Consider the following 19,660-nt stretch of genomic DNA (forward strand, 5'->3'; position numbering starts at 1 on the left):
CTCTTTAAATCCTGAAACTTGAGAAAATATTTTCCAGTATCATTGTTGGTCTTGTCACTGCCGTTTTCTCTCATCTGGTCAAGCACTTTGGAGTTGTAGTAGTTTTTATAAATTTTTAAAAATAGTTTTTTATTAAAACCTGAGCGGCCTCTTTTGGACCTAATAAGGACTAATTAATGTTTGATTTTTCACATTGTTGTATTAATTAAGGTTTGTGATTTTGTGAAGCACGCATAAAAAAAAAAAAATTTAGCCAACGCCAAACCTAAAACATAATTAGTACGTTAACCAAAAAATCTCAAATTAGAAAACCAAAACCACTACTCGATTAGATGCTGTGCTTGCATAACAGAGAAGTAGAATATATAAACATGTGATATTGAGTAATGTAGATTTTTAAAATTGTGTGAGTTTTAGAACCCTTTCAAAGGATTAGTTTGTGTGCTACCTCTGTAACAACAGAATTGGTGTGATCTGTATGGCAGTTCTAGCACAGGTGTCCTATGCAAGTTCTTAGTTCGCGAATCGGGCAGATCATCGGTATTTGGCCCAATAATTGTCCTGTACCATAAAAGGTTTTGACTTAATGAGTGATAGGATAAATGGCAACAGTTGCTGAAATTGTTGGATCATAACCACCACAGTTGAGTGTAACTTCTGAGCTTGAACTACTTCTACTTTCATGTTACATTGCTTTGCATTGTATTTCCTGGAAGACAGTAATTAACATACCTGCAGTGATTCCCCCGACCCCCTTCCATCTGAACAAATTATTTTGGCAATTGTCTGCAATTTAGTAAATTCAGGTTAATTTTCTTCACTATTTTCTTTAGTTAAATGCTTTCAAGTTCATTATTCCACAGGAAATTAAGATTTCTTTAACTGTGGGTGCAACACGTCAGATACTGAAATTGCTGTTGCTTCCCCATCAATATTTTTCAGTTTTTAAACAGGAACTTTCAAAAATTACTGGTTTTGTTTTAGAAAGTATAAAAAGATACTTTGTTTAAATAATTTTAGTTCATTATAACCTCAGTCATTAATTGTATACTTGTTGCACAAAAATTGTGAAAAGTATCTGAAAAGTGTATGTATATATGTTAGAATTAGCTTGAATAGTTTTTCCTTTTATTTCATATAAGAAGTATAAAAAAAGAATAGCCTGTATTATATACAGTCATTTCATTTATACTACGTGTCAGTTTTGGTGCAAGTGTTTCATCAAACTGAGTCTAATTTTTTTTACTTGTAATTGTTGCTTGATATCAAGTCTCACTGAATTTCTCATTGCTTTTAGTTGAAGACAAAGCTAGTTTAAATAGGGGTTCTCTGTCAAATGTAATGACTTTAAAATAGCATGTTTATATTCTGGATCGATAACCCATGCTCTGAATATTTTTTTGCCTACACTTTTCAGGCTGTAGTATAAATTAATTCTGGAATGCACCCTCAGAACTTAGTTTCTGAACAAAAAATATAGGAAGCAGATGCTACAGACTGAGTGTAGCAGACATTTGCAGGCTTAACTTTTACAGGCTTTAACTTTTACGGACATTTACAGGTTTACAGGCTTAACTTCTCATAACCCCATTAAACTGAGGGTCACACAATGAGAGGTTTACACTGCAAATGAGATTACTGAGCTCAAAGTTACCACAGTAATCAGAGAAGTTTGATTGAAAAATCATCAGTCATTTAAAGTTAATAACTGTGCTGCACTACGTAATGGTAAAGGAATACAAAAAGGGGCCTACTGTTTTACTGTCTTCCACTGAATAGTTGGTTGTATTTTGATTCATAGTACATTCTAGTTCTCGATACAGTTCTGTGTAAATACAATTCCATCACACTTCTGCACATGAAGTCAGTGTTAAAGTATAATATTGCTACCTTCAAGAGTTCAGAATTTGTCACTTAAGTCCAAGGTGGTGCGTACTTGAAAACATTCAGTTTTAAGTGTTACTGATAGTTTTGTTATTTTTAACACTTAAAACATCCATAATAGCTTGTATCATCTGCTTGTGCACACACACATGTGGTATGCATTTGTTCCAGATGAAAACATCTTTGTGAATCTCTGTAAGTTAGGCTATTTTGGCTGTTTACCCTTTATAAAAACGGAATTTCCATTAAATTCGCCATTAAATTTTTCATTTAATTCTTAGCTTGTGTTTCTCAATTTTCCACCTCACCTTTTTACCTGCATTTCCTTTGCACTTGTGGTGTTTCTTTCTCAGTCACCTTCTCATCTGCCCTTCCTGACTGACTTTTTTTGTTCTCAGTCTCTCTGTATGCATTCTGGTCTGCTTTAGGCTGACTGTCTTTCATCTTCTAATTTTAGTGAAAAGTGGAGCCTTTTGTGTTGAGAGCAGCATGACTTTACACAAATGTGAGATCAGTTGAAATGGTATCTATTTAGGCAGAAAAGTAAGAGGAGACTTCATTTTGGTTTGAATTATCATCAAGTTTTGTACTTTAAAATACAAAACTTGGAATACTTGAAGAATTGTAAATTATACTCTTAATTCAAATGGAAGCAGGAATGGGCTTGGATTTCATATATGTACACACACATTTTAGTATTATGGAAGATGCCACTTAACAAAACTTTTTTTTTATTTACAGGAAATGTGATGCAGTGAAAGTAACATTCTAAGAAAATTGTTTTAAATACTTTTTTTTTTCCTAGGCTTCTTAATCATTCAGTTTCAGTAAACACAAGGAACAGGCCAAAGCAACCAATGGAATCTGAAAAATGGTATTGATATACTTAAATGTATCACAGCTTTCAATCTTTTATTAGTTACATTTTTGTTCGTTTGTGACTGCCATCTTCTGTTATAATGCTTTTGGCTCATGATGAAATTCAAGCTACAAGAGTAATCTATTCTTGAGCTTCTTTCTTTCAGATTAAAAAGAAAATCTGTTCTTCTGAGCATTTAGGAAAGTTGATGTCATCCAGAAAAAATTTGTAGGTCTCATTATGGCAACAATTCATCAATGTTTCAGACCTCTAATTCCAGTGTGGAAGGTTGTATCCCCTCCCATAGGTGATGGTGCTGAGCAGATGTCTTATCCTGTGTTACACAAGGTGGCACTGGAGCTGTGCTTAGACATCTAATTTTTCCTCCTTGGCAGTCCTTTTGTGCTCTTAAGAGCTGTTGGAAAAGCATTGCTGGGAGTTCAGCCTACAACACCTTTATTGTTTGTGGAGGGTGTGTTACTGAGGAATCCACTCTCTGCAGGAGCTGTACTTAGGCTTTTTCTTTGAATTAAAAAACAGAAGGAAGCACAACACCCACACAAAAAACAAAGAAAAAAAAAAGCCAGAAACCATGAATGATCAAAAATACCCAAAGCCTTGTCTTTTGGGAATTGGGTAATGTCCAGAACCCAGTTTGGGGAGAAAGAAGCTATAACTGCTGATAGAGTTGGATAGCAGTGGGGTGGGAAGGGATCTCTGCAGTTCAGCTACACTTCAGGGGAGATCTTGACCTAGGACAGCTCCTTCATCCTATTTTGGCTGTCTCCCCTCTCAGTGGTACCTGTGGTTTTGCAGAGCTGGCTGCACATGTGTCCTGTGGTTGAGTGACTCATGCTGCAGCTGTTATTTGGAACATTCCAGGTTCTTTATGAGTTGCTGCCACTTATTCAATTGTACACCTTTGTGATCACCTTATAGGGTGATCCAGGGAGAATTAAATCTGCCTTTTCCTTTTTTGTTAATGAAACAGGCAGTTCTGAGACTTAAAACTAAAACAAACTAAAAAATTTAAAAGAAGCTTTATCTGAATAAAGTACTGTAGTGTGGAAGACCTATTGTCAAGTTATGTTAAAGGAGAGTGAAATACGATTTCAGATTTTAGTTGTGGTCATACTTTTAAGCCACATTGTGGCATCTTATGCAGATGGCCAAAAAATACTGTAGTGCTGTGGAAAAGCCACTTTTTAAGGGTTCACTTTTTTTGATATTTTCAAGCAACTTGCTTTTAAAGTACACAAAAAAAGTAGTGTGCTTCATAATGCCTTTCATCTTTTTAGTGTCTCAGCAAATGAAGTGAATTCCCCAGTGTCCCCATACAGCTGGCAGGTAAATACTCAAATGCAAATGTGGTGGCATCATATTTGAGTGGTTTCGTTATTGTTTCCTTGATTTTGTCTCTAGGGCAGAAAACTTTTATGCATTTGTGTGGTTGCTTATATACATAGTTCCTGAAGGTGTCTTAATTGTGGTGGAAAATATAAACCCTTTGGAGATCTTATGCCTCCATTTGACTTGTTTGTAATGGAGGCCTTTTGTTTTAAAAGCAAGGGGTACCAGCTTTAAGGTCTTGAAACGAATGGGGCATAAATTTTACCTATATAGTATATCTTTAGTATATCTTTCCATATAAAAGTATTTATATGGAATAAGAATATAATATAGTATTAATATTATATATTATATTATATATATATAATTTCAATTATATATATCGTAATATACCATAGTGTTCAGTTTGGTTTTTAGCTGCAACTTCTAGATGGGTTGAAGTATGTAGACCTTTCATTTCCCACACCTCAATGAAAAGCTTGTATGATATGACAAAATTACAGCTAAACTGTAGAGAGTACCTTATTACTTCAATCTGTTAGTTATCTGCAATTGCTTTAAATGCCCTCATATTCTTCTAAGAAGAAACAAAAATATTGTGGTACCCTTAGGAAACAGTCCATTCAGATTGTCTTCTTTCAGTTTTCATAAAGTAGACAATCATATATATTTAGTATTATTTAAGAATCAATCTACTTTAGCTGTCTCCTCAGTGTGTGTAGCATAATACAGTACTTTGAAAGAGAGATTTCTCTTCCAGCTTGTTGTAGTGTATAATCTTTTAGATAGGAACAGCCAACAAATACTCAAACTGTCTTGTCGTAGCCATCCTTTCTCTGTGTGATGATTATTCATAGTGAGAAATTAGATGTACTAGTGGCTAACCACACTTGAAACTGGAGTATTTCTGGCAGCCTCTGGTGGTTTCCTAACCTACCTAAAAAATTAGTCTCAATGCTGAAAAGTATTATTTTCTGAATAATTATTTCATAGATTCTTTTTCTTCTGTGAAATATATTTTAGAATTTGAAAAGAAATAAGTGGTTTCTATCAGAATCACCATTAAGACTGTTAAACTTTCAGGTCATAAAGCCAGATTGAGGCAGGCAAGCAACTAACAATTGTAGTTCCTAATAATTTATGCTAATACACAAGAGGTATATTTACATTTTACATAGAAGTATTTCTGACTGTTATAGCCACTGGAAAACCAGAAGGATTCAGTGGATGAGCAGCATTGGCCAGAAACACAGCCAGTAATCTGGCAGAATGAAGAAAGAAGAAGAAGTAAACAAATTAGAAAAGAGTATTTCAAGGTAATGGGGGGAGTGAGGGTGGGTGACACTTTTTTTTTCAATAAGAGTAGAAGAAACTATAAAACTGAGTAAAGGTAAATCCTCAAAGGTTGTGACGCTTTTAAATTTGCATGTAACGTGTAATTTTTTATTTTACTCTTTTCATTAATATATATATATATATGTATGTATTTAGGATAATTTGAGAGTACAGGAAAATCAAGAGGAAAAAAATATAATCAAAGATTTTGTTTATCCTTTAAATAAAATTAAGTAATTTATTGTTTTCTGGCAGAACCAAAAACTGTTCTTGTCATTAGTCCTTCACCATCTATTTGGAGGATTTTTTATTTAGCTGTTTATTTACTTATTTTTAGTGCAAAAAAAATATACACTGCTTTTTTTTTTTTTTTTTTGCAGCATGGTTCTAGGAATGATTTATGCCTTTTGGGTCTTCTGTCATTAGTTTGCATTTCAGAAGGAAAAATTTCCCTCTGTTCCTTTGCTGCTGTAGTGTGCACCCTCAGTCAGCAGGTGCCAGTGTCTGCTTTCTGCAGAACAGAGGGGAAGTTTTGGCAGCATTGGGTAATACTTGTTTTGGGCTATGTAGAGAAATAGGAGAATTCTGAGCAGTGCTAGGCTGAATTAAAATTAAATTTGTAACTTATGAAATTAGTTTCTTGGGTCTTTGCCATCAAACATCTTTGTGAAATGCCAGGGAACTTCAAAGAAATTAAATTCTTGGGAGAGCAGAGCATGCCATACAGTTCAGATATATTGTGATTACAGAAGCCTCTTTTTTTCCCCAAAGATATTATGGAGTTGTATCCTCTTTCCAGGGTTTTCATCCTGAAATTAATTTTTTGCTATAGCATTGGAGGAGAAAGAGAGAAACTTCTAAGGAAACAGAATTCAGTTGTTTGCCTGGTTAAAGAGCTGTGCCACCTATACAGAAGTGGTTCCTCATAACGTACCAGTCATTGAGAGCTCTGTGATGGAAGCAGATGCCTGAAATGACATTACATACAGCTCTAGATGGATCTCCTGAGTGAATTAAACAGCCTGTACCAGTAACAAAACACGCAGTTTCATAGTTTCATTTGCCAAAACCAAGGCAATAAACCACTGAAACAGAGCCTGTCTGCCATGGCAAACTGGGGAAAAAAAATCAGTATTGGTGTTGTGAGAAACCAGTGGCAATATAGTTGTTTCTTACTTAGCCTGCCTAGGTAAGGAGGAGTAGCTTGGCCACATAGACCCCACAAACTTCGACTTTTGTAGTGATGATCTTTTTAATTCGATCTGCATGGAGCTTTTCCTACTTTTTAGTACACTTGATCAGTAGACAATAAAATACATTTATGTTTTAAATACCACTTTTGTAAATTTTTTCTTTCAATTCCTCAATTTCCTCCAGTTTAGCATAATCAGGAAAGTGGGACAATGGTGAAGGCAATAAACAAAAAATCAGACAGACCTTTGGGAAAAGCAATGTCTTAAATACCTAAAAGGGTGTGATCAGCCTTTGAAGTTTTAAAGGCAACCTTAATCTTTGTTAATTTAATTTTTTACAATGTCAAGTCAGTCTCTTGAAGTGTTAGCAATCTTGGTCACATAAAACGTATTACAAAAGTAGCTTTCACAGGTTGCATTGTTTTTTCTAAGAAATAATGTTTCATGTTAGCCGTTAAGATCTTTTCACTTGGATCAGCTGTCACAGAATTCACATTATAAAAGTGTTTAGTTTTAAAATGCACTTCTCTTCAACTAATGAAGGTCTTGTCTCACCTAGAAATGTCATGTTCTTTTCTGGTTTGTTTCTTTTTTGCTCCTTTGTTTCTGTAACATGGCTTTTTTCTCAGCAGCTTCATCAGTAATAAGTATCATCTCAGTGAAAGCAAGCCTTTTAGTTCACATGAAAACCATGCTTTCATTTTAAAGTAATAATTGTGTGTGTTTTGCAGTATAAGTCTTCCAGAAAGAGTTCAAGTGGAAATGAAAATGATGAGGTGAGATGTAGTAATTGTGTGAAATATTAAAAAATAAATTTATTCTCTTGTCATTTTTGAACAAATTAACTTTGCATTCCAAAGCCATAGCAGAAATAAATATTATACTCCTTCATTTGAAAAAAATTTATCATCATTGCCTGCTGAGGAGCAGTAGGACATTTGCTTGCTTTGGTAATAGCAAAATTAATTCACTTATCAAGCAGAGGTGATGTAAAATTAATATTTGATGTAAGCAGCAAACAGTGGTTCCTTGCCTTACATATTTTTAAATTTAGTTGCTGCCAGTTTGTAGCATACTTGAGAAATGTTACATGTCTCGTATACTTCATAATTTCATGTTTCTTGTTAAATCATCATTTTCATTTTTATAATTTCATCTCTTTGATTTCTTTTTAGCAAGACAGTGATAATACTAATGTGTCCCCACAGTCTCCTGTGTTGTCTGAGGTACAAGTTTGTGGGTTTGTTTTTCATTCAACAAACATGTCTTTGTGTTCATTACTGTCACTAGGTTTTCATGCAGGTACAAAGCTGTTAGTTTCCTTTGAAATTGCAATTAGAAATATTTCATTATCATAAAAATTCAAAAAGAGATAGAAACTAGAGACGGATTGTTACTACTTGTTTTACCTTTGCAATTCTGATCTCCCCTAGAGTTCTTCTTTTTGCCTGGTGAGGAAAGATGCATTGTTTTGTCTCCATTGTCTTTCCTGATGAAAATACTAATGAAACAAAAATCAGATTTGCCATATTTAATAGGCCTTCCTTGAGGAGGATTGTTCTTCAGGGCACATAGTCACAGAGGGGATTTGAAGTTTATGGTTTAGAACTTTATGCGCTACCAGGAACCCAAAGGTTCTCAAGGAACCCAAACTTCTCAAGGAGTTTCTTCCTTCTCAGTCCCGGGTGTCACCTTTGTGGTGCAGCCTTCCAGCTTCCTTCAGGGGTGGCTGTGCATGGAGTCTCACTATGAGAGCACTGCACTGCTTCACACAAAATAAAGCAAATGTCACTAACATTGCCACCTCGTGTCAGTAAGGAGCCTGAGAGAGCAGAATTAAAACATGTCCCAGAATATACTGGAATGAAACAAGGGTATCTCATGTACATAGCAAGAAATTGAGTGCATTTCTCTTTTCATATGACAAAAATGAGAAAAACCTGGTCTTCACAGTTGGAAGTAGATATTTCTTAAGAAATATTTTGATGCTAAACATTAGAAGAATATTTGCATCTCCTTACAGCTGGCTTAAACTCTGTTCACAGAATGGTTTGGAGTAGTTTGAAGTATTTTGCAATAGATTTTAGATAATCTAGTGCTGCTTTTCTTTCTTATTGTGAGTTTTACCTGTATGTGGTAAGGTTACATTAATTCAATTCGTTTTATACTGTCCCTTTCAAAAGACTTTTACAGTTAAGCAGAAGGACTGTACTTAGGCAAGAATAATTTAAACAGTATCTTGATGGGAACAAAAGTTACTTCTTTTAATGAGTGGAAGAAAACTGACTTCATCTCTTTTAACAGGATTATGAAAGGACAGATAATAACACTCATGGTCCATTTGGTCTCAAACCAAGGTCAGGTAAGCTGCTGTTTCTAACACGTGTTTATTTCCCAGGCTGCAAGAGGCAGTAAGCATAGCAGATGTCCCAGTACAGCAGTTCATTCAGTTTACTTATCACTGCATAGTACTGGGAAAGGCACAGACAGCTGCTTTGGGAAAGAAATAATTGGAAGCTCCTCAACTTGCAGAGTGATATGTTTGGGGTTTTTTGGGGGGGTTGGTTTTGGTTTTTTTTAAGCTTTTTTCCCCCACTCCTTTATTTTCTTCACGCTTAGTCACTGTCAAAAAACAAGGAAACAGTATACAATTGTTCTTAAGGTTTGATGGCTTAAAGACTTTGTACTTGATTAAAAATAAAACACAATGCAAATACTTTCAAAGCTAGATTGAGGTGCCTGAAGTGCAGATGGAGTTGTATGCCCCATACTGATACTTCAGTATTGAAGTCAGTTCAGTCTCCATATTTTCTAATTATCCATTTACACTTAAGTAAGATGATCTCTGCATTTTATTTGAAGATGCTTCATAGGCAGCATCTTTCTAGCAGGATGCTTAAATATATTTGTTCTTAAAAGTTGTGCAATTTTTTTCCTGTTTTTATCCTCAGTTACAAATCTTTAGTTTTTGAATATTTTCAATCTGAATTCTGCTGATTGACTTCCCTCATGTTTGATAGCTTTCAGCCGTGCCTCACGCCAGGACTATGGTGCAGTGGATCCTGGGTTTACTATGAGGAGGAAAATGGAACATTTAAGGGAAGAAAGGGAGCAGATCAGACAGCTTCGCAGTGTAGGTACCATCATTCACTGTATGGGTGCAGTGCATTTAGTTTGCTCTGTACCACAATAAAGACCTTCTTTTTAAAGGCCTCCAGATTGTTGCAGTTGTACAAGGGCATCCCTGTTGTGGTATTTCTTCCTAAGGAATTTCATGTAGCAGGCTACACTGATACTTGTTTGGGTCCAAACATTTTGGTTTGGGTCAAACCAAAATACCAGCTAGGACTTCGTTTGGGTTCTTTTCTTTTTAAAAAAGAAAGTGAAATGATTTTTTTTTCTGAGGTTTTAAATTTTCTTAGGGATACAAGAAATCTGCTTGTGTTTGCTAGTGTCTGACCTGAGATCTCAAGAAAAATGATTATTGTTTTCTAAATGGCTAAATGCTTTTTGAGTGTAGAAAGTTTCTACAAATTTCATAGTCATGAATGGGATCTACATTTCAGAATTTTAGTAATTTTTTTTGTGTAGTTCTGTTTTCAAGGCATTTAACAGTTAGAATTAATTAAATCATAGCTGCTCTGGTATTCAGGGCAGTGCTGATTTGTGGTGTGACTTCTATGAAGGACGTTTGTTTTGTCTGATTCACTTCCTGAGCTGTAAAGTCTTGTTGTTGGGGTGGGAGAAATCATTGTTTGCCTTCTCTGTTTTGCAACAGAAGAGTGGGGCCTTGGCCAGCTTAACTTATATCTGTACAAGTGAAGTAGCCTTTCCCACAGTTGTGTTTCCTTTTTTTTCTTTTCCTCCTTCTCATAAAATACTGTATGGTTTCAACACTCAGATTCTGCCCACAAGCATTGATGACATATTCAGGATAGCACTTCTGTCCTTGAGTTCTGTGCTTTCCTGTTATGAGCAATGAGTTTGTTTTATGGGCTTGAGAGCTGTGTATTCTGGTCATTGTTGGCAGAAGGTCTTTCTCAATGTGTGTTGTTGTGTCATTAAAAAAAACCCCACAAAATAACATAAAACACAACAAAACCCAATAATACAAACAACAGGAACATAGGGCCTATAAGGAGAAAAGGATATTCATACTGAGTAAAGTGTAAATTTATTCTGTTTATTTCACTTTAGTATTAAAATGTTCCTTTTAAGCATCTACATGCTTTAAAATACCCTGGATTTAAAATGAAAAATTAACTAATGTTGAGAGTAACTTATTTGTGGCCTTTTTCCTAGAATCTTGAATCCAGGTTGAAGGTAATTTTGCCAGATGACATTGGAGCAGCGTTGATGGATGGGGTGGTTCTTTGCCATTTAGCCAATCACATAAGGCCGCGTTCTGTTGCCAGCATTCATGTCCCATCGCCAGCAGTGGTAAGGCATACATAATTTATCTCGTTTTTGGTACATCTTACATGAAAACAAGCTTTTGAAGTTCAGTTATAAAACATTGTGACTCACGTTTACCACATTAATTTGATACATTACTCACTTTGGTTTTTCTGGAAGAAGCATTAACTGAGGCTCAGAAGTTTAGTTTAAGAACCATTTTCCTCTTACTGAGTCTTCATAGAATGTGTCTTGTGTTTTAGTAATTGTAAATGAATTTGCATCAGAAGTACTCCTTCATGAATGCCTGATGAAGATTTAATATCTTGTCTTCACAGCCTAAACTCAGCATGGCAAAGTGCCGAAGAAATGTTGAAAACTTTCTTGATGCTTGTAAAAAATTGGGCGTTCCACAGGTACACTAATTGCTTTATTGATGTATTAATAAGCACAGAAAACATCAACAAATACTGAGTTTGGGGGGTTGGGGGAGCTTTATTTAGGGAGCAGTAGTCATAATGACACTGACCAGAGAACTTAAAAATTCCAGACTTACCGGGTGAACTTGAGGAAGCTACTTTATGGGTTTCTAGTCAGTTCTTAATAGTAGAAATAACACTAACCTTGTAAAATGTATTATCATCTAAACAAAGGAATGGACTTGAGAGGGTGAAGTTTTATTACTTGAAAGTCTTGAGTTTAGCAACTCATTTTGACATGAGTTCAGTCTGCCTAAGAAATGTCCTGCACTTAGAGAAGTCAGTAGGCTGAATGATTGGCTGTCTTTTTTAGCATGGCTGTAGTTGCAACCCATTACTTGTGCTTCTGTTGCCCAAATTTATCTTCTTACCTCCTTTTATATGAGGGGAGATACCCTAAAAATTCAATCATTCCTGCATGTTACGAGACAAAAAAATTCCCTTGATCTTCTTTAGTGCAAGAATAAAATTAGAAGCTGGTTTACTGCTCTGCTGTAGTTTCTGTCTCATGTGGAGCTACAGGCCGTTCAGAAGCTAGAGGTGCTGAGATTTACCTCATGAATTACTTGTAACATCAGCTGGCAGTTGGGAAGTTTGTCCAACTTGTGCTAAATTTTGAGACTGAACGATGACTTTCTTGGAGAATGGTTCTTTATTGAGTCTATCAGCACTTCTAAGTTATCCCAAGGGAAAGGTTGGTAATAAGTCTGCAAAACAGGGGAAGGAGGAAGAAGGCCACTGAGCCAACAACACCCACTAGCTTGTTTTTCTTACTTTGCTTATGAAAGTAAAGTCCTTTACTTTATGAATTTAGCAGTCTTCTATGTATCTTCTGACACTGTCGTAGTTTAACACTTTAAACAGATAGTAATTATAACAGGTTTCTACCCATCCTGTTGCTGTAGAGAACCACATGTGACTTTTAGGGCGTTTTCTCTGCAAGTGTCTTCCTTACGCGTGTGTTGCTTCAGAGAATGTGTTTGTTACCCGCCCTGGGGACAAAGGCATGGAACTGGTTAAATGTCCTTGTTCTTTTGCAGGAGAGACTTTGCTTGCCTCATCACATTCTGGAGGAAAGGGGTCTGGTGAAGGTTGGCCTCACAGTTCAAGCTCTGCTTGAGTTGCCTGCGTTGAAAGTATCTCAGCTTTCTTCCATGTGACACGACTTTCTGGCAGCTAGACAACTTCCCATTTGCTCTGTTGATAAGGATTGCTCTCAGGCACTTGAGCCTCCTACACAGGAACACCTAAGCCATCAAAAACTAAAATTTGTCCAGATGCTGTAGAGAGCCTTACTTTGGAGCAGTGTGTGAAAACCTTTTGAGTTAGTTCACAATTAAAAGAACATAACTATTTTTTTTCTTTTGTAATTGGATATACAAAGAGAATGTGGTAGCATCAGATTCTCTTTCTAGTGAAGTTAAAAGCTGCCATTTAACATCTCAGTGTTAGAGTTAAATGCTGAATTTCTTTTTTTACATTGAAAATGTTGTTTGAATTACTTTTGAAAGTACAAAGCACACCCCTGTCACTTTCATTTTTCAAGTCAATTCTTTGATTTAAAGATAAGACAAAAATGTAGCGATGGTATGATGTGCAACTGATCACTTGTAATCTCCTTTCACTCTCTGAAAGCTTGATATTTGCGTTCTTTGTTTTTTGCACTCCTGATTGTAACTTACGCACTTCTAGCATTGCCAGTATTGAGTCTGAGTGTCTGGTGATTACACAGAACAGGATACAGTGAGAAAAGGACACAGTTTATTGAGTTTTTACAGTCTTCTAGGTTGGTGCCAAATATGTTTTTCAGTTGTACTGTAGATTGTTTACCTGTGAAGTGCCTGTGTAATTGATAACTCTTAATAGTCTTAAACATTTTTGAAATTTCTTTGTTTAAAATAGATAAAATGGAATTTTTAAAATATTTTAATAATTTTTTTTTGTAAAATCAGTATGTGAAGATTTAAGTAATACTTCACATTTTTGATGTTGGGTGTTTTAAGTTTGTTGCACAATTTCATTGGTTATTTGTTGTCTAATAATTAGAAAATACTGTAAATACCTTTTATTTATGATATTTAATTTGATAATACCTAATTACTTTTGCTTTAATGTATTGTTGGACAAATATAAAGTTGTCTATTTTTCTTTGTTTGGGACAAACAAATACACATGATGAATAAGACATGAGGACTAGTGATTCATACAGAGTAATTTAGGACATTTTGATAAAACTGCCAAAATCTCAGGTTTACACTGTGATGTTCAGGATTTTGTGTAGTTGCTCCTGATCTCACATTACATTTTTACAACAGGTATATCCATAATTTAGCTGGGAAGTATCAGTGTTTATCTTTTCAGTGTTTGCAGGGTTTATTGTGTAATTTATATTAGTGTGGCATTAGCACACGGGTCAGTTTGTACACATGTCACTGTGCTCAGACATTAGATCGATTGATAAATGTGAAAGTGAAACATTTCCACTGTGGTGGTTTTCTGAAACTTCTGAGTTCATGTATTTGTTTGCTTCTCCACAAATTCTTGGTGTTTTGAGAACATTAGAAATCATACCCAGTCGGGTTCCTCTCTAAACAAGTTGCAAAGAATTTCATAATTTTGATTGTAGATCTGTTTGTATTAGGTTGTTCATCATTAATAGGTAGCTCAATTTAAAAAGTGTTTTGACTGCCACAGATTTTCTATTTCAGGCTAAGTTCTTTTCAGTTGAGGGATATGTTTGCCAAGCATGATTCTGTTCTTTCTAATTGATCAAGACCCCATGTAAAATAATTCATAAAAGAATGAGGGAGGAGTATTGTCTATTCCTTCTATTGTAGTCCTTACAGGCAATAGCTGACAGGAAAAGTAACCTTTTTCTGATGATAAGTTTAAAAATAGCACTTATTTTTAAATCCATTGAAACAAGTTAGTGTACACATTATAGTTGAAATTCACTATTGTAAATATAGTGTTGTCTTAAAACACAGCTCATAGAGAGGCTAGTGTATAAATTAATTTGCAAAGTCCTAGATATAAATCTTAGGTTAGATAAATATGTGTTTAAGGAAAGTGGATTGCTTTGACATTTGAAATAACGTATTTCAAATCTGTCTCTAATTGGTTCTTGTATCTCTTCTTAATGGTTATTTTAACAACTTCAGTCTTGTTTTTTATTAAAGGCACTATCTGAAAAGTCATGCAAAAACTAATGAAAAAGTTATAATTCCCTAAGCAAAATGCTTACCTGCTACATTTAAAAAACCCAGCTACTCAAAACGATTAAGTCCTTATCCTTCATTTCACTACTGTTGTTACTACCAGAGCAAAGTTCTAGTTCAGTGTTAGCCAAGGAAGTGCTAACTATAAATTGGCACTTTCAAGTTATCTGAAAACTGATCTCCACTGCTATTTCATTGTCATATTTAAAATAATTTTCTGATCCTAAGGTAGCATTTTTCCTTCTTGAACTAATTTTATAAAGCTACATCACAGTGTAAACATTAAGAATTCCCTTGATGTAGCGTGGCAGCTGCTGACTACTTAGGGTTTTTTCAGACTCCTTAGTAAGTTGAAAACTGGATATGAAACTTATGTGCTCATTTTAAACCGAAAATAAGCAAACAACTTTTTTTAAATTTTTTTTTATTTATTTTTTTTTTTTTTGTACGTTGCAGTTCTTCCCCACAGATTTGCTAGCAACAGTCTTGCTTTGCCATTCCTTGGAAACTGTTATGACTGCCTTCTTGCTTCTTGGGAAGGATAATCATGATTCTTCCAAGCCTTCCCTTTTAGCATGGCAAAGATTAAAGCCTTCAAATACCCTTAGGAGCAGTCTGAGAAAAGATCTACTGTGCTTGGATGAATCTTTTTCTTGTCTCTAACTGCTTTTATAAATAATAATAATAATCTAAAGCCTTGCTAACATCAGCTTGTACCCATCGTGATTTCTTTAAGAGCAATTTCAAAAATTATGCTAAAACATTTGAACTTTAGGTTTTCATTTCCAAGTAACCTGTTGAAATAGTTGTGTCTTCTCTCTACAAGAATTTGCATACTCTACTCCTTTCTCCCTTTCCTTTTTATTCCCAGCATCTTACTTATTTTTTTTATTCATTCTCAGATCTAGTGCATTCATGTTGTTGGTTACTCTGGGCCACTTTCCTCTTTCATTTTTTTAAGAAATTGTTCCAGTGGCACTGGTAAACTACTGTGATTCCAGAATCCATGCTCCAAACATTTCTAGTGTTTGAGATACCCATTTTCCATTTAATGCCATTACTTAGTATTTGATACAGCTGGTGGGATAGTTAAAAACAGAGGCCTGCTAAGTTCCTTTTGCACTTGCTCCTTTTGCACTTAGGACTTGGAGAAAAAGTCAACAATAAAAGCTTTAGGAGGGTGCATTAAGTTTTCCTAATAAACTTTGCAATAATGTGGCATGGACTGTAAATTACAGAGTGAATCAGCATAGTGGCAGGGCTTCTGGCCTTGTGTATTTTTTCTGTGTTTTATGTCACTGGATGCAGTATGTCACACGTGACTGATATTTCACTTGAGCAATAATGTCCCAGATATGGTGAGGTCTTAAAGCAGTGACAGTAAAATAATTGTTGTGAAGTGTAGTGTCTTCCTAGAGGGTATCTTAGAAATGCTTTACATCTGTTTTCCAGCACTGCTAATCCAGTGTGCTCACTGGGGCACTGCTGGGATGCAGAAACCATCCAGACCCCTGCATCTGCAGACCTTCCAAAATCTAACCAAGAACTGTGAGCATAAAATAGGGAGGAATGGATTTGAAACAATACAACTATACAACTGACATGAATCATAAGTTTAGGCTTGTTTTAATCCTAGCCTTTTCTGAAGTCAAAGCAAGTTTTACCCTTGACTTCAGTAGATTCTCGCCTTTTTGATTTGTGGAACACCTGAGCTGGAGACCATAGCAAACATGGCTTAAACTTATTTGATACTAGAAAACTTTAGTGTCAGATTCTTGACTAGAATAGTGGCCTCTGGTAAGTCAAATGAAGTTGTAAAATGTTATGTGGATTCATTTAATAAAAATTTTCTGATAAGCCAAACATTATTTAGATGGTAGGAAAAATTGCATTGAAGTGAAGTAGGAAGGTGTGTTACCTCGATAAAGTTGTAGGTGAGGCCAACCATTAGGTTTTTACTGCACTGAAATCTTTATTTCAAATACCATATGATTTAGTGGCAGTCTCCTCAGATTTTGGCATAAATCTGTAGCCAAATCCAAACAGAAATGAAGACATCTGTTTTCACTAGAAGGGAACTTTCATGTGTCGTGTTGGTACTGGTAAGAAGGACGAAGGTCAGGTACTTCGTCCTTTTGCTGATTCCTTATATGTTTATTTGAAAGGCTCATTCTGCTGATTTCAACTAAAAGCAACCTGTAGGAGTTTTTAGCACTTCTGCAGATAGGAGGTGTGGTTTGGTATTGGCAAATCAAATGCCACTAAAGGCTAACGTCTGTGTTTTTGTTAGAGGATCTGTACTTGAAAAGCAAAAGTAAATAAACACACACCAACACACACAAATTTGGAATTAAAAAAATATCATTAAGACCAGCAGTGGGAAAGGCAAAGTAGAGTTGTCCAAGCAGAAGAGTGCTCTGAGTTGATTTCACATTGAATCACTTCACCAGGAAAAGCCTTCACTCATAGTAGAGAAGGGCATGTTTTGTAGCTGAGGGGTGAGGATCCTTGAGTGCATGGAGCTTTCAGTAGAGCTTAGAACAAGAAGGCATTTGCCATCGTTGTGTTCCAGAGTCCATTTGGTTTGGACAGCTGTGTCCCAGTGCTACAGGACAGTGGCTGATGGTGCAGAGAGCACTGTCTGTGCCCAGCCCTAGGGAGGGACCTGGCATGTGCCCCCTGTGATCCCCTGCCTTGTGCAGTGAGGCCTGTGCAGGACAGCTGCTGCCAGAAGCACCTCCTTGCTCTAAGAGAGATGCTGCAAAAACTCCACGTGATAACTGCAGAGTCATTGATAACAGAAACTCACCAATATTTAACTTTCACCAGCAGTGGGTGATGTAGTGAGGCAGAGGAAGCTTTTGCTCTGGGAACCACAGACCTTTTCTGACTGAAAATTGCACTGTGGCTCTGAACCAGTTAATGTGGCCCTTGTGCACTTCTATGAGGGAGTGCAAACAGTATTGCTGAGTTTGTTCCATATGCAGCACACTGGGTCATGTGTAATTCATTTACAGAGTGAAATGTGAACTGTCTGTTCCTAATGAGTAATGTTATGTTACAGGTTTGTTTTGTAAAATACAAAGAGAAATTTTTCTTTTCCTGTGAAGAAAAATTCTGCTGATCTTCACTGCTTAAATAGAGAATATATGTAATTAATTGAATTTTAGTTTAAACTTGCCACTGCACAGGAGCAGTTCTGGCTCCTATGTTAGTTACATAATAAAATGCCCTTTGCTTTATTTGTCTTTAGGTATCTCACATAGTACAATTTTGGCAACATACTATCTTAAAATTCTGGTTATATGAAGTGTTTGTTCCCTCGTTGAGTTTGACCATTATTTTTTCAGTATGAGAGGCAAAGGGCAGCAAAATTTCTGCAAGCTACTTGGTCCATTTCTAGGGAAGGAACACTAGTTGTTTTAAAATGACATCTAATGAATCTTTTTTAGTTCACATTATTTTAAAAAAATGCATTTTCAAAATTGCATTTTCAAGAAATAATTTTGAGAGTATTTTTTAAATTGTAGAATCCTAATCTTAAGCAAAACCAAAAAAAATTATGTGGCTCTAGTATGTTAAGAAATTCTAAAGGAGAAGAATAGCTCAGACTGACAGGAAATTTAATTGTTTTGGAAAAATTTTGATTTTGGCAGTGTTAAATAGATCAAATTCAACTGCAAATTTAAAGTCTTTTCCAGGCTAAATAAGTCTGTGATTGCAAGGCTTCAGTGAGACCAGAGTTTTGTGGCTCTCTTACTCCATAAAGTCAGTCATTTAAACTAAATTCTTGGCACTAAGGAGGGTTTCCTCACTACATTCAAAGTTATTTAAAATAAGGCAAGCGTAACTTTTTCCGTCATAGTTTTATGAAGGCAGATTGTAAAACAGAGAATATTTGGAAATTCCACAAGGATACTTTTTTGCTTTGTTTCTTTTTAAAATGAGTGAACCAATGAAATATTTCCAAAATTACTATATTTATGTAGGGTTTGGTTGCGCCATAGCTGGCACGGGAACTTGCAGTAACTGTCCAGTATTAATATATATTCTGGAGCTGTGCAGGACTGTTCTCTTCCCATGGAGCTGTTGATGCAGTTGTGTTTGTTTGCTGAAGAGATGTGACACCTGAAGCATTCCTGCAGCCAGGGGAGTTCCTGGCTGTAGCTGCTCTTGGCTGTGGCACAGCAGCAAGGCAAGGCTGACATTTCCAGGAGGAGCACGCACAGGTGTAGTGAAAAAGGGTGGGTTGGTGGAATACATTGGGAATAATGGGAATATTTTTTACTATTACAGAGTGTCTAGAACAATGAAAATGTGATTGCTTTACAATTATAATTCAGTTGGTGTTCAGTTATCTTATTTTCTAACTTGTGGTTATAAAACTCAGAAGATGCAATGTAACCAAATGGTCAACATGTATATGTGTGCAGAATGTGGCAAAAGTAGTTCTGAGGGTACAGCAGGAGAGTGATCATTAAAAACAGATGCTCAAATTGTATATATACTTGCAAAATTTTTGATAGTGCATTTCAATTGATTTTGCATTTCATGTTCTTGTAAAGTGCATCTTTCATACTTTTGAAGATTGTCTACTTGTACTATACTATATTAAGCCTTTTTTCAGGATTTCCATTATTGCTGGAGCTTCCAACATACTTGTTTATTTTGAAAAATGTTCTTACTGTTTCGGTTTGGTTTTTTTGTTTGTTTGTTGGTTTTTTTTTGTAAATACTGTTTTGTATTAAATTTGCATGGATAAAACCCTCATTTCCAAAACCAGTGTACATACGCTCTGTATGAAATACAAACTGTTTCATAATTTTCATGTAGTCAAGTTACTAAATTTTATTTCATTTTAGTTTATATATTTGTAGTAAATAATGAGAATTTGTTGTATGTTCTCTGAAATGTCTGTGTTGTCATTTTGATAGATAAGTCACCTGC

At 35.5% G+C, this 19,660-nt stretch overlaps 1 protein-coding gene across 6 annotated transcripts in view; it reads left to right on the plus strand.

Annotated features, from left to right (window-relative positions):
- LRCH2 (leucine rich repeats and calponin homology domain containing 2) overlaps window positions 1-19,624 on the plus strand; it is a 41,040-nt gene extending 21,416 nt beyond the window's left edge. For 2 of the 6 annotated variants that reach the window (XM_088172878.1, XM_014877083.2), the window contains 10 exons: window positions 2,690-2,758; window positions 4,042-4,090; window positions 5,293-5,409; window positions 7,353-7,397; window positions 7,797-7,847; window positions 8,926-8,983; window positions 9,642-9,754; window positions 10,924-11,061; window positions 11,355-11,432; window positions 12,536-19,624. In XM_088172878.1, coding sequence (XP_088029004.1) covers window positions 2,690-2,758; window positions 4,042-4,090; window positions 5,293-5,409; window positions 7,353-7,397; window positions 7,797-7,847; window positions 8,926-8,983; window positions 9,642-9,754; window positions 10,924-11,061; window positions 11,355-11,432; window positions 12,536-12,655 — 838 coding nt within the window. In that variant the 3' untranslated portion in view covers window positions 12,656-19,624. The remainder of the gene's footprint in view (window positions 1-2,689; window positions 2,759-4,041; window positions 4,091-5,292; window positions 5,410-7,352; window positions 7,398-7,796; window positions 7,848-8,925; window positions 8,984-9,641; window positions 9,755-10,923; window positions 11,062-11,354; window positions 11,433-12,535) is intronic. The other 4 variants (XM_088172879.1, XM_088172881.1, XM_088172882.1 and 1 more) reach the window with 3 other exon arrangements.
- Window positions 19,625-19,660: the final 36 nt, after the last annotated feature.

Source organism: Sturnus vulgaris, chromosome 14 (genome assembly GCF_052056855.1).
Source record: "Sturnus vulgaris isolate bStuVul1 chromosome 14, bStuVul1.hap1, whole genome shotgun sequence".
NCBI classification, from domain to species: Eukaryota; Metazoa; Chordata; class Aves; order Passeriformes; family Sturnidae; genus Sturnus; species Sturnus vulgaris.